Source organism: Vanessa tameamea, chromosome 6, assembly GCF_037043105.1.
Source record: "Vanessa tameamea isolate UH-Manoa-2023 chromosome 6, ilVanTame1 primary haplotype, whole genome shotgun sequence".
In the NCBI taxonomy this organism is placed as follows: Eukaryota; Metazoa; Arthropoda; class Insecta; order Lepidoptera; family Nymphalidae; genus Vanessa; species Vanessa tameamea.
The window spans coordinates 1,611,973-1,635,346 of NC_087314.1; the positions used below are offsets into that span (position 1 = coordinate 1,611,973).

General features: G+C 37.7%; 3 protein-coding genes across 4 annotated transcripts; 1 reads left to right on the forward strand and 2 right to left on the reverse strand.

Annotated features, from left to right (window-relative positions):
- Window positions 1-122: 122 nt before the first annotated feature.
- On the reverse strand, window positions 123-3,831 carry LOC113393213 (ruvB-like helicase 1). The gene is made up of 10 exons (XM_026629989.2): window positions 3,571-3,831; window positions 3,117-3,245; window positions 2,784-2,958; window positions 2,097-2,299; window positions 1,537-1,705; window positions 1,256-1,347; window positions 1,074-1,180; window positions 796-898; window positions 559-650; window positions 123-388 (listed from the first exon to the last, which is right to left on the reverse strand). The coding sequence occupies exons 1-10, from the start codon at window positions 3,709-3,711 to the stop codon at window positions 229-231; spliced, it is 1,371 nt and encodes a 456-aa protein (XP_026485774.1). The 5' UTR covers window positions 3,712-3,831; the 3' UTR covers window positions 123-228.
- Window positions 3,832-4,066: 235 nt separating this feature from the next.
- Cdm (cadmus) lies at window positions 4,067-11,649 on the forward strand. The gene is made up of 16 exons (XM_026630222.2): window positions 4,067-4,441; window positions 4,654-4,821; window positions 4,895-5,011; window positions 5,163-5,275; window positions 5,717-5,893; window positions 6,065-6,251; window positions 6,381-6,581; window positions 6,690-6,866; window positions 6,947-7,181; window positions 7,597-7,925; window positions 8,207-8,350; window positions 8,960-9,097; window positions 9,174-9,423; window positions 9,831-9,968; window positions 10,924-11,140; window positions 11,281-11,649. Exons 1-16 carry the CDS (start codon window positions 4,289-4,291, stop codon window positions 11,399-11,401), a joined length of 2,865 nt encoding a protein of 954 aa, XP_026486007.1. The 5' UTR covers window positions 4,067-4,288; the 3' UTR covers window positions 11,402-11,649.
- A 560-nt stretch (window positions 11,650-12,209) lies between these two features.
- On the reverse strand, window positions 12,210-22,917 carry LOC113393518 (uncharacterized). 2 transcript variants are annotated; one of them, XM_026630456.2, is made up of 14 exons: window positions 22,708-22,917; window positions 21,316-21,420; window positions 20,164-20,278; window positions 19,681-19,820; window positions 18,884-19,018; window positions 18,537-18,587; window positions 17,483-17,557; window positions 17,267-17,403; window positions 17,044-17,116; window positions 16,925-16,968; window positions 16,684-16,851; window positions 16,442-16,612; window positions 15,721-15,924; window positions 12,210-15,159 (listed from the first exon to the last, which is right to left on the reverse strand). In XM_026630456.2, the coding sequence occupies exons 1-14, from the start codon at window positions 22,769-22,771 to the stop codon at window positions 14,914-14,916; spliced, it is 1,728 nt and encodes a 575-aa protein (XP_026486241.1). In that variant the 5' UTR covers window positions 22,772-22,917; the 3' UTR covers window positions 12,210-14,913. The 2 variants fall into 2 exon arrangements, with proteins under 2 accessions (XP_026486241.1, XP_026486240.1); XM_026630455.2 differs by having other exon boundaries at window positions 20,164-20,281.
- Between the last annotated feature and the right edge of the window lie 457 nt (window positions 22,918-23,374).

Consider the following 23,374-nt stretch of genomic DNA (forward strand, 5'->3'; position numbering starts at 1 on the left):
ACAATATTTATTGCTAAATATTTTCATTTTAATATTTTTTTCTTCATCAATACTGGAAACAAATGTATAAGGAATTGAATGGTCCTATTTCGTGATGGTGGAGTAGAGTATGTTCTTTAAAATAAACATTATTCTCTTAATTTACCTTACTCTGTGCATCAAACTCTCCGGATGACACATTGCCAGACGAATATTACAAAACCCGTACACAGTTAGATGGGAGTGGTGCTACTTCATATACTTGTCGGAGTGCTGCGTGAGGATGCGAGCGGAGGACTTGGCATCCAGGAACAGCGTGTGCACGTCGCGCACGTGCTGCGGACTGATGCGCGCCGCGCCCTCCGCGCGCGCCGCCAGCGCCGCCGGCGTCAGGAGCTGCGCCGCGTATCTGGCGCACACGGTGTATCATTTTATACAACTAATCACAAATGTACTTTACTTTAGAGGTAAATATGTTTATAGCTATCATAAGCCAATTTATCTCTCATCTTTATTTTATTATATCAACAGTAATAAATTATTGATATGTTATGTCTTTGAATGTTTTAAATGATGTACCTGAGTGTACTGTTAGCGCCAACCTCTGACAATGCTGTGAGTGCCTCCTCATCTATAGATATGCCCTCTGTTGATGCTCTCAATTTCAATATCTAAAATTTTAATATACATACATTAGAAGTACTGTAATTTATTCACACTTAACGACACACTAATTATACACTTTATTTAGTGATTAAACTATTAAGCGAGCTTTAGTTACGGTTCGACAAAAAAAAATCTTATATATAATAATACCTGTAGAAGTTCAGCTTTGTTATAAGGCAACGTGCGAATTATTAAAAGCCTATCTAAAAGATCTAGTGGAATGCCATGAGGTGAGATAATATCTTCTGTCCCTCTGAAAAAAAAACAAATATTTTATTGAACTTCGAAATTGATGATGTATACATAGTTTATTCCAATTGAAGAAGGAATAAAGAGTAACATACCTTAGATTTTCATATTTACTAATCAGCAGAAATATTGTTCACTTCTTGACTAATAACATAATACAGTAACAAAATATGACATACCTTATTTGGCAGCGTCCTCTGTTTGTGGCAAATATAACAATTGGAGCTATCGCAGATTCTAAGGCACGATGGAGATACGTAAATGTTTCTATATCAAGCATATGAACCTAAAAAATTAAAACATCAATTACCATTCTAAAAATATAGAAATATTAAACTAAAAACAAACAATAAATGCATACCTCATCAATGAATAAAACACCTGGTACTAATTCAGCTATTCCCTGGTCAATGTACTTATTAACTACTTTGTTGATTTCTTTTCTTAGTTTGTCTGTAAGGAAACATTATTTTTAATACAAAATACAATATTAGGACTCAGTATTTATAGGGACATTTTTTAAACTTTCTTTAAATCTAAAAAAATTATAGATACAAGTTTTTATAAACAAACAAAATCAATAAACAAAATATGAACTTCTTTAATATTCTTTCATGCATCAATAAATAGAAGAAAATTAACCAGTAATTTCGGTTTTCTTTGGTTTCATTAGTTGCCCCATCATTGACATAATATCATTTCCTCCTTGAGGTCTGGCATTAGCACAATCTAGATCATGAAGGGTTACATCCTGGACAACTTCTTTCTTTTTGTGTACATCACCTTTAGGTAATGGTACATATTCTTCAGCCTTAAAAAAACAGAAAGAATATCAGATTGAAGAAGTATTCAATATTATATTGGATTGAAGTACACAACATATAGTCAATTATAATCACAAAAGGAGCAAAAACAAACTACTTTGACAATGAATAATATCACCTGGAATTATATATGACATTCATTATAGATTTGAAAAAATTTAATTTTGAAAATTAAGGTGCATTTAAGTAGAATAGGTATTAATTTTCTTGTCATCTGTAGGCAAACTGGTCAGATCACCACTTTATTGTACATAATATAGCTCATAGCTAGTCTCATGAAATATGTAAATTTTAGGTTTATTTATCTTTTCTCCTTCTTTGGTTTGAATAGGGTAATGATCAATCATGAGCCTTCGAAAATAATATAATTAATATTACCTCTAAGTCAAACTCAGTAGCAAAAGTATCACTTCTGCCTTGCCTCTTTACAGCACCAGAGTTGGCTTCTATGTAGATAACATCTCCAACCTCAACTTTTTCTTTTTGCAGTGATTCATAAATAGTTGGATCTAACTTTAATTGTTTTGTACCTTTTGCAGTTTTAAGTCCAATAATCACATGTGAAACAGTTTTACCATAACCTGGAATATGAAAATTAGTATCATTTATTAGTTGATATTTTTATGCATGCAATAAACATAAACACAATTTTTACTAAAAAATATTTTTGTTTTATATTAGCAATGACTAGTATACATTACACAGACTCCACTTGGAATACACACAGTTCATTGCTAGCAGATTGTTAGTGTCAATAAGTTATAGATTTTGATATTACATTAGTAGAAAAAAATATATTAAACGATATTACAAGATTATATAGATGATAAAAAAGCATGGAGTTAATGCTTGTGTAATATATAATTGTATTTAACTAACATGACTGTATTTTTAGACTTTGAAAAAGAGTAACTACTGAGTTATTTGCCATTTCTTCTCGGTAGGATTTACATTCCAAACCGGTGGTAGCTTTACTTAATATAGTTTGTTAAATGACAATTCAAAAGTGCTTATAAAAGCCTATTTGAATGAAGTTTATTTTTATTTTCATTTTTTGATTCTTACCACCAGCTGGATTTTCTGTTTCCACAGGAGTGAGTTCAGTTACCTCCCCTTCATATACCTCTTTTGTCTCTCTTATACGAAGCCCAATAGCACGACGAAAGTTTTCCATGAGCACTTCAGTTTTCTTAATTTCTGTGCTGTATACTTCACTACCCACCATAGGGCAGAAAGGTACCTAAAAATCATTTCATGGTTAGAAATTTAAAAAACTATTAGACTTAATCAGATAGTCGAAGGCAATACTGAAATATAACAACAATTTTTCTTAAATGCCAGATTACATAAAGACCAATTTCACAATTAACATAACAATTGTGTTTTGTTAACATTTACCTTATTGCCAAGTTCCTGTGCTATAGCGAGTGCTATAGCTGTTTTACCCGTGCCTGGTGGCCCAGCTAGCAATAGAGCTCGACCAGCCATCTTCTTGCTTCTTATCATATCAACTACTATGCCAGCCGCCTATGAAAATAATAACTAATTTAATATTTCAAATGGCCTCAACTAACTATCAAACAATAATTACCAATGCTGTATTGTTTTTAAATTGCCCACAAAATAAATTAAAAAGGTTAACAATAGTTTTCAAAAATTTGTTAAGTATTTGTATTATGTGCTGGAAAAAGCAGGAATGGATAAAGATACCATGGTAACTAAACAAACTAACCTTAATGTTTGATCAATACCATATACTAAGTATTATTGTAATAAAACGCTACAACTATATTGATTTTAAATATTAGTTATAATTAAGATTAAATTTACGATAGATTAAAGGAGTTCTTACTTCTCTTGCAGATTCTTGGCCCACGAGACCGGCTGCCATTTGAATAGGTACACCATTTTCATCTAATCCCAAACCCTTAATATGGCTATGTGCAGATATTCTCTGCGTTTTGGCAGTACTCTTGACTTCCTCGATTTTCATTTTTAAATACTAATATTTAAATCTTTAACTTTATAAGATTCAATTGAAAACCAAATATCAACAACTCAGTCGCTGGTCGCCGTCACTATACACATTTCACAAACACGATTTTTAAAATTTTGACTTAACCACTGAGTATAGTCACAGTGTGCTAATTCATTTTACATTAGTGCAGATACAAAATTATTTAGCTAAAATTGAAGATAAATACTTATAAAATATATTCATTTCTAGTAAAATATCTTCTTTATCATAATGCTGTCTAAAAATATTATTCGTATATAATATGTATTCGTAAGTTAAATACCTTATATATTTTCCTTTGATTTTTTGACGGAAACCCGGTTGACAAATGACAGTTTCAAGTTTCAATAAATTTGTCTTGTAGCTATTGACATTATTTAACTATTCACTATTTCATTTTTTATTTATATACAACTATATTTTAAAATCATACAATATAATAGATTAATTTTTCTTCATTAAATACGAATTTTACAGGAAGAGGTTAATTTATTATTTGTCATTATAATGCGCTAAGAAGCTCGCTAATGTGTTTCATACATATCGTATAATAATGGAGTATACAGCTCAAAATTTGGAATATGCTGTGTCTGTTTTTTATAACGGAGAACAACAAGACAGAGCAAAGGCACATGCATGGCTTACAGCCGCACAGCGGCTTCCAGAAGCTTGGAATTTTGTGTGGGAATTACTTCAACCCAGCAAGGTAACATTGTTTAACATTTATATTCGTTTTAAAAGGACCTTTAAATTAAAAATCACTTCCATCAATTAGTAACGGATACTTCTTAATCTTTAAAAATTCTTAATAAGAATACAAAATTAGCTTGAAAATAACCTTTTAATGAGTGCATTATCTCTATATTTTAGACAGCACTAAAATAAATTGCTATTTATAAAATATTTTTATATCTTCAGGGTACAGAAATTCAATTCTATGCAGCTACAACTCTGCACACCAAAATTCTTCGTTGTTGGAATGAAGTTCCTCCAGAAAGTTATTCTCAATTGAAAGAAAAACTATTACAAGCAGTAATTGGTTATTCCAAAGGCCCTAAAATTGTTACAAACAGATTATGTATAAGTGTAAGTAAATTATAAAATAAATAACTTAGGTTTTTTGCAATGCGATTTATCAAATAAATAAAATTGCTTTTAGCTAGCTGCATTTATTCTTCAACAAGGCTCGAGTGATTTAGCAGAAATTTTGAGGCCGTTATCAACAACTGAAAACACTTCATTACTTCTTGAAGTATTAACTGTGATCCCTGAAGAAGTAAGTTTTTATGTAAATATATTGTTTTCTGACTCTTTATACAATAATGACATGTTTGTATATTTTGTCAAACTGTTTTTTTTTTTGGAGCATATATTGTTTGTAAACATAACATGAATTATTACATAGTTGAAGATGTATTTTGTTTCAGTATAATAGTATGACCATGGGAACATATTTACGGTCAAAAAATCGAGCAGCATTAAACGAAGCAAGCTGTATGGTCTTAGATGATATGCTGAGATATCTACAAAGTGTTTACAAGTTAGTTAATTTTTTTTTTCAAATAAACTTTTTAAAGCGTTTTCTTTATAGAATGAAATTAACAAATGATAACTTTAAATACATATCAGTAATGTCTGGTATTTTATGTGCAAAATTCATAACAAGCATTAGAAATATTAATTAAAAAGAAGAGCTTTTTACATAAATGTCTGAGTGGGTACCACTGGCATGCTTTAGACAAACAGAATCATCTAGTATTTGTTTTCATTTGCTAGAATAGTGAGTGAGTCAGTCTAATGCTCACACAAGCAGCATAACATCTTAAATATCATGGGTGACAATGCTTTGATGGTGTAGGAAGTGGTTAATACTTCTTACAGCAACAGTGACTATGGTCAATTGATCTTGATCACCTACTGTTTAATTTGAATTGATCACCTACCATATGCTTATTGTTTCGTAACGTTTTTTAAAATACAGCGACTACAGCTGTCAACCACCAAGTGAAGAGACAGTTCAATCATGGACAAATGCGGCGACGTGTGCGGCGAGTTGGCTCTCCCTGGGCGAGGAGGACGCGCTCGACTGCGCCACCACGCTGCCCGAGCGGGCGCCGCTCTGTCGCGCGCTGCACACGGCCGTGCATGTGCTCTGCACGTGCGTATGATCATAATTATAACAAACAGAATCGAGAGAGTTCATTTGTTTCGCTCTTCTCTTAATATCGCACACACTTGTCAGAGGTACTGAAAAGGCCAAAGCGCATCGAACATGCTCATGAACTAGTCTTGTACAAACGTCGCTCACCCGAGCTCACCCCGCGCACAGGTGGAACGAGGCCGTGAGCGACTCGGCGCTGGAGGCGTGCGAGGCGTGCCTGTCGGCGGTGCGCGCGGCGGGCACGGCGGGCAGCGCGCACAAGTTCGCGGCCGCGGCGCGCGCGCTGCTGGCCGACCTCGCCGCGCTCGCCGCGCCGCTCTTCGCCAAGAACGACACGCCCAACTCGCTCAACGAGGTACGTGCATGGATATTGAGTCTACGTTGCAAAAACCCAATTCAGCAGGGACCCAAAATATTAAAAATTGTAGTGTTTTTTTCAATTAGTACAGCCGGGTACCGACTATATTACTCTCTGACGAGTCAGGAGTTGCTGTCGGCTGTGATCACGTGCTGCGTGTCGGTGAGCGAGTGCCACGCGCGCGAGTTGGTGCAGGCGGCGGAGGAGGAGGAGCCCGGGGTACGCACGCTGCTGCAGCTGCTGCTGGCCGCCCAGGCCGCACCCGGACACTACCCGCTGCACGAGACGCGCTCGAACCTCGTGTTCCGGTTGTGGTACACGCTGCAGGTGAGCGTACACCTACTCATATGCAATATCTTGACAATTTATTTAAAAATGACTTCTTTAAGTTTTATTTACTCTAAATCAACTTTGAATTTTTTTATCGTGTTCAAGAATGAAATATCTCATACGTCGGACAGAACGCGGAAAATGAATCCACTGTGGCAGGAAGTCTTCACGCAACTTCTGATGACGCTGGTAAAAAAGTCCGAGATGCCCCCCGAGTCGGCTCTCTCGCGCGTCGACCAGGAGCTCCTCCGATGCTACAGGCAGGACATCGCCGACATAGTGGTGAGTCGCGGCGAGCACTCCGTCGTCCGTTCGCCGGCGTCCCGGACACTCACTAACGGCAGCGCGGCGACGCTCCCCAGATGTACTGCTTCATCGTGCTGGGCGAGGCGAGCTGGGCGCTGGTGGAGAGCGCGTACGCGTGCGCGGACACGGCGGCGCAGCGCGAGGCGGCGCTGCACGTGTTCCTGGCGCTGGCCGACGCCGCGCCGCACGCGCACGCGCCGCCCGCGCTGGGCGCGCTGCTGCAGCACGCGCTGCGCCTGGCCGCCGCCGCGCGCGACGCCGACACGCTCACCACGGCGCTCGACTGCCTCGGTGCGCCTCTGCCTCTTGTCTGAACCCGCCGCCGTTCGCTTGTCGTTGCCCCCGCGAGTCGTCAATTTGGAACTTGAGCCGCCCATTTCCGCATACTGTAAACCATGACGTATCGTTAACCTGGCAGAAATTACAGTTCACATATGTTTGGTTCCATTAGTAAGATATCGCTTCGTCTTCATTTAAAATTTATATATAAAAAAAAAACAAAGGCTCCGTGCGTTTGTTTTTTTGAAGTGCTGATAATTGAAAACGCCGAGGTAACATAATTATTAACTATTTTAGTCTCTTACATTATTCTTACCTATGTGTATCAAATCAAATGTCTCGTGTTCTTTTCATGCATATTATTTTAAAATATAAAGCAACGAGCAAACCGACAAAGTCACTACTGATACGACCCGCTCCCGCGCAGGCGCGTACGCGACGTGGCTGAGCTCGCTGGAGAGCGCGGAGGGTGCGGCGCTGGGCCGCGAGTGCATGCGCGCGGCGGGCGCGGCGCTGCAGCGCTGCCCCGCGCCCGCCGCGCTGGCGCTGCGCAAGCTGTGCGTGGACTGCGCCGCGCCCGCCGCCGCGCTCGTCGCCGACATCGTGGGCGTCGCGCTGGCCACGGACGGGGACGCCTGGACGCGCCGCCAGCTGCTGAGCGCGGCGGGCGCGGCGCTGGCGGCGTGCGAGGTGTCACAGGCGGCGCCGCTGCTGCGCGACCTGGCGCGCCGCCTGGTGGCCGACCTCACCGCGCAGGTCGAACGAGCTTGTGCTTTGTTGTGCTTTCTAAGTAGATCGCTACATACAATTTTATCACAACTAGTATCGGTGACTATCTATGACTCGTCTTCGGAGTTAATTTACGGCGCGAGTCATGCGCTATGAACTGATGCTGTGACCCACATATTATGTGATAAGTTTATATGCTCTTAACTTTAAATAAAATATAAATTTATAAGTACTTCAATAAGTTTCAATCTCTCGACCCGATTTAATATTATTCAAATATCAAATATTGTGAGTATGCGTGTGCGCAGGCGAGCGAGGGCGGCAAGTGCGGCGCGGCGGAGTGCGTGTCGCTGATGTCGGCGCTGAGCCCGCAGCCCGAGCTGGCGCTGCAGCTGTTCCGGGAGCTGCTCCCCGCCCTGCATCTGCTACCTAACAATCCGCAACTTACGCAAGTAAGGAGAATGATTGTATTATTGTTTAATTGTTAAATATTTTTCACCACTATCTACATAATGAACGCAATGCAATGGTTAAAATAAAAAAAAACATAAAGATTGATTATAGCTAGACACTCTTCGGGATGTTTTTAACAAAGTAGGAATACTCACTGTTGCGTCACAATATATTTACAACGATATTATGTATACTCACAGCAACATTGATCACTCTGATAGAGTCAGTGATAATCATTGTGTGTGCACGGCAAGGTATCCATTACTATAATAAAATTCCTCAGACATTTTTTAACTTTGCCGTTTCTTAAATACAAATAATTTGTAAAGAAAGCATATTTAATAAAAGCTTATATAGATGATAAAAAATCGTGGAGCTAATACCTGTTGACTTCCAGGCGGGATGTATTACATACATACATAAATATAATATTAATAACATGACTTTGTATTTTTAAATGTTGAAAAATAGTAACTACTGAGTTTCTTGCTGGATCTTCTCGGTAGAATCTGTATTCCGTACCGGTGGTAGCTTCAATTAATATAGTTTGTTAAATAACGATTCAAAAGTGCTTGTATAAAGGATATTTTGATGTTGTTTCTTTTCAGCCAATGTTTCAAATTCTGAAACAGACGATAGGAGCGGTGATGGATAACATCGAGCCTATCGTAGAGGACGTGGCGAAACTCATAATCGCCGGGTTCGAGACGCAACTCTGTCCCGTGGCGCTGGACGTCGTTAAACTTGTGAGTAAAATGTCTGTCTTACGTAAGGCTCGTTCACGTAATTTAAACGGGCTCCCTGACCGACGGGCGCCTTCAGTTCACAGTGCTGGTGGGCGGGCTGTGGGGCGGCGCGGCGGGTGTGCTGCGCTTGGCCGTGATGGCGACCGTGCGCGCGCTGGCCCCCGCCGCCGCCGAGCCCCCCTCGGCCCCCTCGGGCCCCTCGCCCGCCGTGTGCGCCGAGCCCGAACTCGCTAAGGAGCTGTTCGCCGTGCTCACGGCGCTCACAAAGAAGATGCCGCACGTCATGGACTGGATCGAGGACCTGCTCCCCGATCTCGTCGATTTGGGTATAAACACGCGATATAAGATTTCAGTTATTCTCAGTGGATTTATTTAAATCGAGATACGAACAGATTTGGCGTAGGCATCCATGCGACCGACTACTTTGAGGATCGATAACAGCTAATTCATTTATATTTCAATATATCGGTCGTAAGATTCATATTATTCGTATGCATTGAATATTAAAAGATTCTTTACGTGCAAAGGTTTTATTTTAGAAATAAAAATAATTTGTAATAGTATAGTGGAAGTTCTGTTGGGCATAATCTCTAAGCTAAACGACTTCGATAACATTAAATAATTTTACCGATCATAGTAGTTTTAGTGCTCACATTCGTTTAGATTTAAATGAAATAGAGGTTTGGGTTCGTTTTTCTTATTAACCAGCGCAGTAACGCGCGTGGTGTTGCAGCGCTGAGCAGCATGCGCGCGTGGGAGGCGCGCGCGGCGGCGGCGGCGTGCTGCTGGCTGGCGGCGCTGGCGCTGCACCGCGCGCGGGCGCTGCACGCGCGGGCGCCCGCGCTCACGCACGCCGCGCTCTCCTGCATCGGTAGCCTGCCCGCTTACATTGTCCCTCTAACCTGACATCATGCCTCGTGTGGGGAAAACGCATTTACGAGTTTCCTCACACGAAGCCTTCTCCTCGCGGCCGGAGTACCCGCTGAAATACCGGCTGTACCCGCTCTGTCTCTTCGGGGTTCGTCGTGGGAATGCTTGAGCATACCTGGAGGGGTCGGGGATCGCTTCGCTGACGCCTCCGCCTCCGGCTTCGGCGAAGCTTTCAGTGGGAGAAGAGGGTACCCGTCACGCCGACGCGTTCCCCAGTCTTCTTCGGCAGATAGGATTCGTAGAGGCACCTTATGCTGCATGTCATTTTCTTAGAAGGAGCCCGTCTTCTTACAACACCTCTGGCTGGCGAGGATGGCGTTTATAACGCTCGACAGTAGATTGGGGTACACTCTTTCACCGTGTGCTGCGTTCGATGAGACACAAAACTTGTGTCAAAAGGGTAGTGACTCCCGCATCGCTATCGGGTGTTTGTGCAGGTACTTAACGAAACAACTGATAAACATTGTGCCGCTTCTCCTACCTACCCGGCAACTTGAGTGGAGACGAACCGCCTTGGATGCCCTCAAGTCTTCTGAAGCGAAAGCCAGGTTCTCGTACCACCTGCGAATCAGGACTCGCTCGGCTGGAACCCTGACTCCATCCACCTCCGCCGACCCTGAAAAGTCGCCGCTCGTCCTCGCTTCGAGTTCCCAAAGCGGATCACTCGCTAGAAGCGTAGACGGCGTCCACGACATTCCTCGCTTTCGCCGCTATGACTCTGTGGACTCCGCAGAAGAGCCCTGTTGCGAATGGTGAGAGTGTCCACCCAAGTTGATGTACTATACAGCGCCTCGGAACGTACAATACCGGTGTATAAAGGCCGTCACGATGATTCCAGGCCTGAGTGGACCATACCTAAATTCACTCTTTGAGTAAGAAAATGTTTCCATTCGTAGGCGGTGCGACGCCGCGTAACCAAATGGAACCTCTCGCGGAACTGCTGCTGGCACTGAACCGCGCACAGTGGCTGGGCGAGGGAGGGGCTAAGGCGGCAGGGGGGGTGGAGGTGGGCGATCTGGGGGTTTGGCTGCGTGTGTCGCTGGCGCACGCCGGCTTTCCGTCCACACACGCCACTGATGCGCACAAGCAGAAGTTCATCCAGGCCGTGCTCAGGTTCGATATTGATGTTTGTTTTCATTTTCAAATTTATTTCATTTAAACAGTGAGTCAAAAAGATGATAAAGTCATGTTATGTCGACAGTGATCCGAATATTTTTAATTACCAGAATTAACTTGTAGTTTTATATTGACAGAGAGAAAAGCAGCAAGCGACGATTGTTAGAAAGCGTCCAAGAGTTCTCATTGGCGTGTCGCGGCCTGATCGGAACGGAGTACGCGCGCCAATCGATCGCTTCTAAGCAAATGATAGCCTAAGCATTGTTGATAAACATTAGTATAAACGTTGACCGAAATCTTACCGAGTGTGTTTTCATGAAGATTTTCGAGTCTATAAATGGCTGTAAATTATTTTTACTTGTCTAATCTATGTTGTAAAATTGTAGAGAAGTATGAAGTATCTCATTTGTTGTACACAAAACTATAAAAATTTTGGTGCTTAATTAAGTTCTGACAATTCATTGAGTCGAAAATATTTCTTATTGTTTTTATATTTTTATATAAAATATGTCATGGTCGAAATGCTCTTATATATATATACGCAAATTCTATATTTTGTTATATGTATAATAAAATATACGCAAGGCAGTCAACGGAAGCATTGTAAAATATTAATGGCAATAGCTTCTTTGAAATCAAGTATATACTATTTTTTTATCTTCCTAATTAAAATAAAAAGACTTCAAAAATATAGCTATCTCATCAATATACATTTCTGTAGAAGTTATCATAAATGTAGGGTCAACATACATAAGTTATCTCAAACATATTGTGTATATGAAATACATAGCGAAGAGTCGATTTTTTTGACATCGACCTGTAGAAAAACTGAAGTAATAACGTTCTCATCTACAAAACGTAGTATTGTTTTATGTTGTTCGTATAAATTAATTATATAAAAATTACATTCATAATAAAGAATCATTTGTAAAATAATTTCATCTATCATTAGTACTAAAATAGCATAAGGACTTAGTTGTAAAATTAGGTTGTCAAAAATAAAAATATATATATTTATTATCGTATTATTTATTTTACCAGGTATATATATAATCATAACCTATTGAAAAAAGTCAAACAAAAACAAAACAAGGTAACAATCACAATAAATGACACCACAAATGCAATTGATAACAAAACATCACAGATTTCATACCTAACCCATAATGAACATAATAATATTAATAAAAGGAACACAACAGAGCCGTTCATACGAAAGATAATTGTAATTAGTGATTATTACGATTATGTATATGAAATTTAAAAAGTATTGAAACAATAATTTGTAACTTTGAATGACTACCCTAAGAATAATAAAATGCATGATTAAATATTATCAGCTTCTAGCTGACTGTAGGTAAATACTAACCTTAATTCAAAACGTCATTTTAAATTCGATTTTGAAAATGAAACTAAAATCTTTCCTATCCTTTCGACGTGGACAGAATTTTTCTCATCACATTTAAAGTATAATCTAAATAATTATATTTCTTGCCTTAAGTCCTTCATATAAAAATGTGGTCTTTTGAACTTTTAATACCAAAACGAATGACGCCGAATTCCTAATTACTTAAACGAATACAAGTTAAATATATATTTATTCGATTATTATATATTGTAAGTATTAAAAAACCCATTAGTACATACTATACACAATTCAGTGCAAATGAGTCTATATTTTTAAAAATAATTGCATTGTAATTCTGTATAATGTATATAATAATTGTAAATAATGTTGACACATTGTGTATCGTGTTCAAATATTTTATAATATTCAGAGATAGATATAAACATACAATCTTACTTAAATATTGTGTTATAAATATGTAGAGAAACGAATATTTTAAATTTGGAACGATTTTGGTCTCGGAAACAAAAACGACACGGTAAAAGAATGAGTAGGAAATATACGTATTTTATATATTGTTGATGCAATAAAACATACATTAGATGCATGACGTATAGATTGAGAATAAATAATATTAACATGCCGTGATTTATTTTTAATTATTCAGAGGTTTTATACGTTTCTAGTAATCTTTACATTATTTTTAGCATGTTCCCAACAAACTCTAGAATCATCGAAATTGAATTCAGATTTCCAATCAATAGTTTAAAATTTTTAAATTATGCTATAGTAGATTATACACCAAAAGTAGACACATAGACAATTATGAATACTATATAAGTAGTTAAGCCTCCCGCGGACAATAAAGTCTAAGGATTATTTGATACTAATGTTAATTCCTAATTACACCAATAGGTGATCTTAAATACATGTAATAGACATACTTTAATACTTATTCGATTTTATAATTGTATACAATTTATGATGTTTCCTCTAGACCAATAACGCAGATGTCTATTCTCAATGCTGCCAACATCCAGACAACAGACTCCGGGGTGCTACGAAGAACATCTTTTTTATCGGGCTGACCTGGGTCTGCGGCTTTATATGCTAGCCACTATACCAACAAGGCAGTCTATGTAATATAAATAACACCAATCTAAAAATGACATGATTACATGACATGACGAGTAATATGAGATACAAATAGAATACAATAAACCATTATATAGAGGTTTGTTATAAGAATAAATAGAGCGTCAAATACAATTATATAATGCATGCACTACGAATGCTATATTAATATTACACTACAATATCATATTCAATATAATACTAAAAGCCACTGGCTTTTAATAAACCATAGTATAAGGAATAATGTTTCGTTTGTTCGAAATCATTCCTCATACATCAACACCTGTAGGTTCTCCCTATTATAAATGATTACTCAATAATGTCGACCCAGTCGATAATAAAATCATCAGTCTTGGCGTTTCCGTGTGGATTGAGAACATGTCACGGTAACAGCCTGTTTAAATTTGAAATACGGCCTCGACTTATGTTTACATTTATTGGTTGTTAAATATTTAAAATAATAATCATAATTAAGTTATTTCCATAGATATGATGTATACTGCCTATTAGGCGATTAGAGATATACTCCCAGTAAAGTGCTAAGTTAGCCAGGATATAAAATATATTCTAATTAAGTTAAAGTACTTCAGTTATATTACAATACAGAAATTTAGTAGACAATCTTAAAGTACTATCTTTAAAAAATATATTGATATTTTTAATTTAAAATTTGTTTATTTTTTTTAAATTCCTAATAATCAATGCACGATGCATATAAAATAAATATATAATTTCGTTAAAAATGTGTAAATTCATTACTCTCAATTATACTCACAGTTTATAGCTCCAAATAAAGAACCGAAATGTAATCGAAGCTTTACAATAAAAGATAAAAAAATACAGTCTTTTACTTAGTAGCTAATTATATTTAAAGGTATACATGCCATTATATTATCAGGTGTGCCATATAAAGGTGAGACACGCCTAAACTTTTATTTCCAAAATAATTTAAACATCGATGACCAAGAACACGAGGTAACTAATATATTGATCGCTTTACAAATGATCATACAGAATAGCGATCAACGCTATTCGATCACGAAAGAAACGAAAATCGAGAGAGGGCTCTACGTATAAGTATTAGACAAGATACACTTTAGAAAAAATTTCATAGTCCATTTTTTTGTTTGAGCACAAATTGCGATTTGTATCGTCACGCCGGACCGACTCAACGCGCGGCGGGCGGCGCGGGCGGCGCGGGCGGCGCGGGGGACGCGGGCGGCGCGGGCAGGCCGTGCGTCTCGTAGCGCACGATGCGGCCCTCGCTCACGTACACGACACACTCTAATCAGGAATCGGACTCGTCCAGAGTGTTCTCCGCGGGCACCTCGCGCTTGTTGATCTCCACCACGAAGTCGAGGAACTTGTCCGGTTCGCAGTACCGATTCTTGAATCTCAGGAAGTTGAGGGCCTGATCCAGAGTGAGGTGGAAGCAGTCCTGGCGGCTCACGTTCAGGGACGAGCTCTCCAAATCGCTGTGTGTTGCGCGGGTGTACACGAGTTTTCTATCGTTGTGTTGCCCGGTAACTGTCACCTATGATATTATTAATTAAATATATGATTATCATATAATTACACAAAAACATATGAGTTAGAGCACGTCTACTGTCAATCAAATTATGGACGAATATTAAATATTATATTGTAAATTATTAATTACAATATTATATTTAACATTAATATAAACCAAATTATAGAATTTGATCATTTTATTTTTTCCAACGATACGTCACTTGATAGTTTTATAGAGCACAAGTAACCTTGAACATAGAAATCGTAACAACGCGTCAGCAATTCCACATCAGTTGTTGAACTAATATTTACTAATTTTAAGAGATATGAATCATAGTTAATATAAGAAATGAGATCACATTAATACTTCTTTGAAAAAACAAAAAAGTAATTTTAGGGGTTTTTAAGCATGTTGCTTATAAACTCCTAAACTTAGATTTCGTTGAAGTTCGTTGAAGAGACATAGGGACTCGATGACTTATTTCACATACCTACTTCAGATATGATCGTTGGTTGGATGTGCCCAATTTCAGGAGAATTATCAGCGAAATTATATTTATTCCAATGCTATGTAAATACAGACCGCGTAGGTGAAGTTGCTAGCATTACACTTGGGCCCGATGTAGGCGACGTACACCACGACGCCCCACGTGCGGATGTCGACGTCCACTCGCAAGTGGAACAGTTCGCGCGCCGCCATCACCAGCCAGTTGTCGTGCTGCTCGGAGTTCACCTTCATCGAGAACTTGTGCTTGCGGCCCACTTTCAGCATGGAGAGATGCTTAGTCTGATCGAAATGTTAAGCCTTATAAAGTGTATTAAGCATCGGTATAGGTACAAAATACACCCCATTATCTGTGAAGGATCCTCAAAGATACAAAATTCACTCAGTGCAAAAACGCGTCACTTCGCTGTTTTATAATGCGTGGACATCCTTAGAACCTATTTTGCACTGTCTGTTGCCATGCTAAGATTATTAAGTAGTATTCACAAAATATATGAAAGCTGTAAACGCCTAAAATCATTCGCATACGACTCACTTCTCTCTCGCCCCGTAGGATTGAGCTGGTAAAGCGGTAAGAAACGTATTTATTTAAATCTACAAGTTTAAGAATCTTTGGAAAATATAACAAAAATGAGGATATTATACTTCAACACCAAATAAAATGTTTCGATACGAGCCGAAGAGATCGCTTCGCATGAATATTATTGTTTCTATATAAAAAAAATATCGCCAGCAACCTTACGACGACACGACTGAAGAGTACGTACGTACTCGAAACGTCTGAAGTTGGCGCCGGTACCTGGAAGTGGTGCGGCAGGTCGGCCAGCGACAGCGGCGGGCGCTCGGCGCAGGGCGGCGCGGGGCAGCGGTAGCGGCGCGCCGCGCAGCTGGACTCGTGCGCCGCGCGCCGCCGCAGCCGCGTCTCGCGCCCGCAGCCGTGGCGGCACGGGTAGCGCAGCATCTCCGCCACCTGCGGCCGGCGCGCCCGTCAGACATGTGCGGCCATGCAGGCTCACGCGCGGCGGCGGCGGGTATACTGACGGCCTCCATGGCGCGGTTGCGCACGGACGAGAAGGCGGTGCGGCACACGGGGCAGGCGGCGAGGCGCGCGCGGCAGCGCCCGCACACCAGGTGGCCGCGCCGGCACTGCGACATGGGCGGCTCCATCCACTCCAGGCACACGGGGCACTCCAGCAGGCGCAGCAGGCTCTGCGACGAGCGGCGGGGTTACGACGTCGAATATTATCATAGTATTATTAAATCAAAAATATCGATGTCTCACTTGATTGAACTCCTTGACCGAATCCGGTTCTCTCTCCTCGGGTACTGAAACAGTTAAAAAAAGTTATAGGCTCGATTAAGGTTTATGAAATTACGCCTGATGTAACCGAGAGCTCATACTTTCCCCTTTTCTTTTAATTCCCTGAGACTGTTGTGATTCAGCGGGAGCAGTCTCTTCCTGAGCAGAATTTTCCTACAATTACAGTTTAAATTAAAATAAGCAGCACTATATAATATATATAATTACCGATAAGGCATTAAATTCGAACTCCCGTTTTATGAAAGTTAAATAGTACGCTGAAGCCGAATAAATATGAAAAGATGATATAGGAGTAAGATATACTTCATGAGCATCTTCATCTCCGCTCGCCTGTTCGGCTTGTTCTTCTTCATTGCCATTTTCGTCCTGGTTCTCCTCACCCCCTCCGTCTATCTCAACTATTTCTTCCTCGAGAGAAACTCCACCGGCAGACGTGTCCACTGTAGACAAAGTCCATTAAAATAAATATAAGTTTGAGTTAGGGATTTTGTTTTCATATGAAGTAACTATGGATTTAACCTTCCATAGTTTCCTGATCTTCGGCATTATCATCATTATGTTCCGGCGATGCCGAGTTGATCGGTTGGGGAGACTCTGAAAAGTATGTTTATGAACAATCAAAATTAAATAAAATCAAAATCAAAAAATCAAAATATTCCTAATTCAAGTAGGCTCATAGAAGTACTTTTGAGTCATCCTATCGTTGAATTGAATTTAAAGTTAATGTTACCACTAGTTCGGTACGTAGATTCTACCGAGAAGAACCATCAAGAAACTCAGTAGTTATTATTTTGCACCATTTTTATTACAAAGTATGTCAGTGATAAAAATCGTATCTAACCTGCCTAGAAATCAATAAATACTAAGTATAGTCTATGAAGAACATTAATTCTGTAATTTGACACAAAACATTTCCTACAAAGTTATTATCTGCAAGAATTTAATAACAGATGTTACGTTTATTTAAGGAAACCAGGTAATTTCAATTTTGCAGTTAAAATATACAAGATTTAATAAGGCGTATACTCTGTTGTGATTTCGACTAAGAACACCAAATACTAGAGGTAGGATGACGCTCATCCCATCTCAATCTTTGGTGACATAAAACCAGGCTAAGCGAAGGTATTGTTGAGCGCATCCATCGATACCATCGGCATCACAGCCTATTCCAATAGCAGGAGGAGTAAATATAGATAAACAACTTTGCCCTTAAAATGACATATTTGTTTGAGATCTAATATATAATCATGGTGTTCATTACGGATTTGTGAACATTAGGAGTAAATTTAAAGTGAATATAAGTAGTTTTAGTTGAATAGGTTTATATTATAAATTAAAAATACAAAAAGTAGCCGAACATGTAACGCATATACTACGCACTGGCACCATAAAGTTTTATTATATTCTCCTTCTACATACAACGCACATGGTATTATTGAAAAAAAAACACAAGCATTAGTGACGTCAGACAAGTCTATCAAATTAATTTCCTTGCATTATACCGACCTCAAAACGATGGCATAAAGGAAAATAAATATAGAAGAAAAGCATATATTATGTAATGTGATCAGACCTTCGTCGGAGTGCGCCGGGGCCGAGGCGGACTCTATCACTGCGGGAATTACTGCGGGTACAAAATTATACAACAATCTGAATCATGTCGAACGTTTATTTATACATGATATATAAATAAAATTATATTTAATTGAGTAACTTCTGAACTACTAGACCGATTTTATCGAGACAAAGCTTTTTGACTATGCTGGGATCCCATAGATGGCGCTTTCCTCAAATATTATATATTGAGAAAAATACAATAATAATATGGTCTAGTAATAATAGCAGGCAGTAATTTATTTTAAAAATTATGACGTTATTTAAAAACAAAAATATATTTAAATGACTAAAAATGTTACATACTGCTATTCCTGCTACACCCGGCTGGTGGCACTCGGGACATGGGTCTTCTCTTGAGACGACCGAACTTTAAAGACGAATAATCCCCGTGCATTGTTGGAGTGAATATTATATTCCTTGATGAGCCAGGACCAGGACCTTAACATATAATCATTAAATAAGCGTTGGAAAATGTAATTAGAATACATAACATAAGCTATATATCAAAGCATGTATCTCATGTATTGCAAGCGCTTTGTAAGCGCGGACTGTTCGGACTAATTATGGACTCTCCAATCAAATTGACTTCCGATGTTCTAATGTAACTTACATTAGAAATAGAAAAGTAAAAACCGACTTTCGGTAAATTATTTGACCAGAGTTTTATCAAGTGATGAAATTAATTAAATTAAAAACTAATAAATGACTTTCATTGTATAGGCGATTTGTAAGAAATGGGGAACACATCTTGCAGCGCCAATGTTTATTACCTACTTAGTCTATCTATCTGCTATAAAGACAGAAAAACCTTTAGGGTAGGACCTAGGGCGAGCCAGACACACAACGATACTAAGTAATGCTTTTTTGCGATAGAATATCTAATGAGCGGGTGGTACTTATTCCATAAGATCTCGCACAACGCTCTACCACCAAATAGGTGGAGTGTATATAAAAGGTATTAATAAACATAATCATAGATTTCACCTCGATAGCGTTGCTGACGATACTTGCACACGTCAATCGAGACTTATTAATAATATTCGACAAATACTAACAGCAATTTTAAGTTTAAAAAAAACTGAAATTAATACTGTACTTACGTTGCGGGTGTTTGCAAAGGTTGGCACCCAGGCTTCGAGTTAACCTTTTAATTGCAAGTATGCGCTGTATGTTCGAAACTGGACTATCGAGATCAATCCGTTCGTGAGTTTCGACGGGGTCCGCGGAACTTGTACTCGGCCTACAAGGAGTAGAGACACTTTAGAAAATGTTCATTCACAGTTAGCAAACAATTCAATCATCAATAATAATTTGATTTCATTGCAAATTGCTAATCCACTTTTTTAATTATTTAAATTTCACTTTTATTTTGAACTAGTGTCCCCGCGGCTTAGTCTGCCTGTAGAGGAGGGGCAGGTATTCTTTGTACTTTTGCGTACCGTAGACAAGACGATTTCATGATATCGGTTCAGTAGTTAGGGCGTGTTAAGGCAAACAAACTATTTAATTCCCTTTTGTATTTATAATATTATTTAATATTAGTACATAAGTACCAAGTTATATTGAAATATACGTATACGTACCTCATGGGTCCTCCACCGCTCATTCTGTTTGGATTATTGAGCAGTGACCAGAACAAGTCACGTTCCAATCTAGTTTGGTGCCTTCTTGATGGTGATATGGACAGTGAAGGTCCCCCTGCTTGAGACATACATACATACATACATTAAGAATAGTTGGAACATACACCTGATAACCTAGTTAGGTACGTACAATATGCACAAAATAAGTAGACCGGTCAGAAATTAATAGCAAACGATTGAGTCAATATTTATTTCTAGAAACATAAGTCATTTAAGATAGTGCTCGGGCTGCAGGTCAGCCTCCTTTTCAATTTACACTCTAGGCATGGTTGGTAGGTATTCTTTGGAACTATTACCAGTTGTGACACCTAATGAGTATTCTGTTGTATGCGCACGGAAACAACACTTGAGGGTTGCAGATGTCAAAATACGGCCCCCGCAAAGTTTTAAGTGGTTATAAATCCCAAATACCTCGTATTACTCTATAGGAAGTTTGTACTACGTTTTAAAGGCTTCCCTTGCGAAATAAAAAAACAAATGCGAAGTTCGGGATTGCGCAGTTCCAATAACGCAAAACAACCTATAATAATTATTTCATTATTTTAAAAACGTGATCGTCGCTAAAACCCGGAAGTCTTAACAGCCAGATTACATGTACTAATCTACATTTTTCGTCTACTGATCTATACTAATATTATAAAGAGATAAATTTTGTTTATTGCGAGTAACCTCTGGAACTAATTATCTAAATATAAAAAATATTTACTGGTAGAAAGCTACAACATAACTGAGTACTGTAGATTACAAATGATATTTATATCATATCATTTTCTTTATTAGTAAATTGCACCTATTCAAAGCCGGGCGTCGTTGCTAGTAGTTTACAAGACTGCAGATCCTAGCACCTGTACTCATATCCCCGATAAGCATCATAGGAAATATGCAGCAGAAACCCACTGCTATATATATAATAATTCTCAGTACACACCTCTTAAAGAACTTATATAACATGATAACATAATAATTATTTATTTATAATTCAATCATCATTCAATTATTCAATCCTAGTAGACTTATACAAATAACAATAAAATCAATAATAACAGAACTACACTATTGGTTGTATCTGGAAGGTAATTTTTTTCAACTTACTGTTATGACCGCTAGGTCCAGGCTGATTAGGATTTTCAGATTCAGCCTGTCTTCTACTTGACGACGCAGCCGGTTCCGGATTTGTTTGCGGGTTGTCTTCATCGTCTGTAACAAATATTGATAAAGTATAAAACAAACACGATGGTTTCAAAAAATAATTATAAACTATTAACAGACACTTCAAAGTTATTATCGAGAACAAAATGTTGAAACACTATATTATTGTAAACAACAACATATTCCAAACACAGAAGTAAGAGACATGATCATCATCTTGAGTAATCTGTGATGTTCCTAATCGATTCTTCATAAAAATATATTTTGAACTTCGGCAATTAAATTTAAACATGTATAAGTAATTAACTGGAATAGTTTTGTATTAAAAATAAAGGTATATTAATCAAGAACTCTTTTTCGTGCACACTACAGCAGAGCTAGTAGCAAATCACATGGAATATGTAAATCAAAGGTTTTTTTATATCTGCTGAGTCTTTGATTCAGATAAGCTATTGTCTAACTACTCTCACAGAAGTTAAATTGAGATTACACTATATCTTTTTCAAAATAATATGGAATCAAAAATTATAATATCTTACTGTATGATTCACTTAAATAAGTCTATACATAGTTATGTATATTTACAATAATATTGATATTTTGATGGAATCCACAACAATTATTATATAAACATGACCAGTAAAGATAGCACCAGTATCAAAGTAAATAAATCCTTTCTGGTTTCCAGATATCTATAACTTCAATGAATAATTTAAAAAAATATATGTAAGATATAAACATTATAAATAATCTATATGAATCTTAAATCAAAATTAAACATTATATATAATCATTATATGAAATGTTATCAATATTACACATGGTACAATCTAAAACTACTTTTAGAGTGTACCTGAAAAACACAAACAAAAAAAATGCCACTCTTTATAATACAAGTACAATAAAGACTAGTTTTGCAATAACATCCTTCCTAGTTATGAAATGTTTAACTAACACTACTATTAAAATATCCAACACATTTACATTGAATTATTCATAGGATATGATCATATTATTCTACAACAACCAGCACTGTTATCATTATCATCATAAAGTAGGGAAAAAGACATGACATTTAAAAAAATAAATACTGAAGGAAAAAGGAAATGCACGCAAAGCTGGTTTTAGAAAAAAGGTAACAAAATGGAGGGTAGTTAAGGTTTAATGCAACCGTGTTTTGAATGTATCCGAAAGTAATTACGATGTTTTTTATGTGTAAACAAATAAATTTATGAAAAACGTATATTATAGTTATTCATTAAAAGCCGTAATTCGCATAGTACTCGTTCATGTTATAGCTTAAAATATTGTAAATCTATACGTATAGATCCATACCAGAACTCCACGGATATTCTGTGAGTCCAAGAGATTTTTTCAAGCTCTCCTTTCTGTTGCTCATTGTTGATAAATAAAGAAATACTTTTTATGCAGAAAGTGCGTAAATACAAACGCAGCTGAATAAATCAATTATTTAAAATAATTAAAACCACTTTGACTAGAATTACCGAATGCCGATTGCTGTCAGATGAAACTCATGAAAATGTCAATAATATTATACATACACAAAACAAAGGGTTGTTGAACGTTGCCATACCCTTTCAATAAAATCATAATGTAACTCTCTTCTATTACTTAAAATTATTTTTTTCGTGTAATATATAATATCAGTTTTCAAATTAGAAACAAAGAAGAAATAGCTAATTGAATAAAAAATGCCTAGTTTGTTGGTACTTATAAATATTTTATAATACATATTCTAGTGAAGAAAGTATGTATATTATTTATAGTACATAGACTAGTTTAGTTATTTTACCACTTTTTATTATTATTATAAATATATTTACTTTAAGTTCAGATAAACATTACATTATGCACCTCAAAAATATTTGCAACAAAATATTAAGATATCACTTTAAATAGATAACACTTTACATACTTCAGCACAAAAAAAAAAAAGTTTAATTACAATGTTTTAGTTTAACTTTTTATTAATCATTCGTCG

What these genes read in the sequence shown, in the direction of transcription:
- LOC113393213 (XM_026629989.2), bottom strand. Translation starts at nt 3,711, where the DNA reads ATGAAAATCGAGGAAGTCAAGAGTACTGCCAAAACGCAGAGAATATCT. An exon ending in AACAGAAAATCCAGCTGGTG is followed by an intron (nt 2,300 to 2,783) that starts GTAAGAATCAAA and finishes TTCATATTCCAG; the next exon opens with GTTATGGTAAAACTGTTTCA. An exon ending in ACAAAGCTGAACTTCTACAG is followed by an intron (nt 651 to 795) that starts GTATTATTATAT and finishes TTAAAATTTTAG; the next exon opens with ATATTGAAATTGAGAGCATC.
- Cdm (XM_026630222.2), top strand. Translation starts at nt 4,289, where the DNA reads ATGGAGTATACAGCTCAAAATTTGGAATATGCTGTGTCTGTTTTTTAT. An exon ending in GGTTGTGGTACACGCTGCAG is followed by an intron (nt 6,582 to 6,689) that starts GTGAGCGTACAC and finishes ATCGTGTTCAAG; the next exon opens with AATGAAATATCTCATACGTC. An exon ending in CGCTGGACGTCGTTAAACTT is followed by an intron (nt 9,098 to 9,173) that starts GTGAGTAAAATG and finishes GGGCGCCTTCAG; the next exon opens with TTCACAGTGCTGGTGGGCGG.
- LOC113393518 (XM_026630455.2), bottom strand. Translation starts at nt 22,771, where the DNA reads ATGAGCAACAGAAAGGAGAGCTTGAAAAAATCTCTTGGACTCACAGAA. An exon ending in AGCGGTGGAGGACCCATGAG is followed by an intron (nt 19,821 to 20,163) that starts GTACGTATACGT and finishes TACTCCTTGTAG; the next exon opens with GCCGAGTACAAGTTCCGCGG. An exon ending in ACCTGCCGCACCACTTCCAG is followed by an intron (nt 15,925 to 16,441) that starts GTACCGGCGCCA and finishes CATTTCGATCAG; the next exon opens with ACTAAGCATCTCTCCATGCT.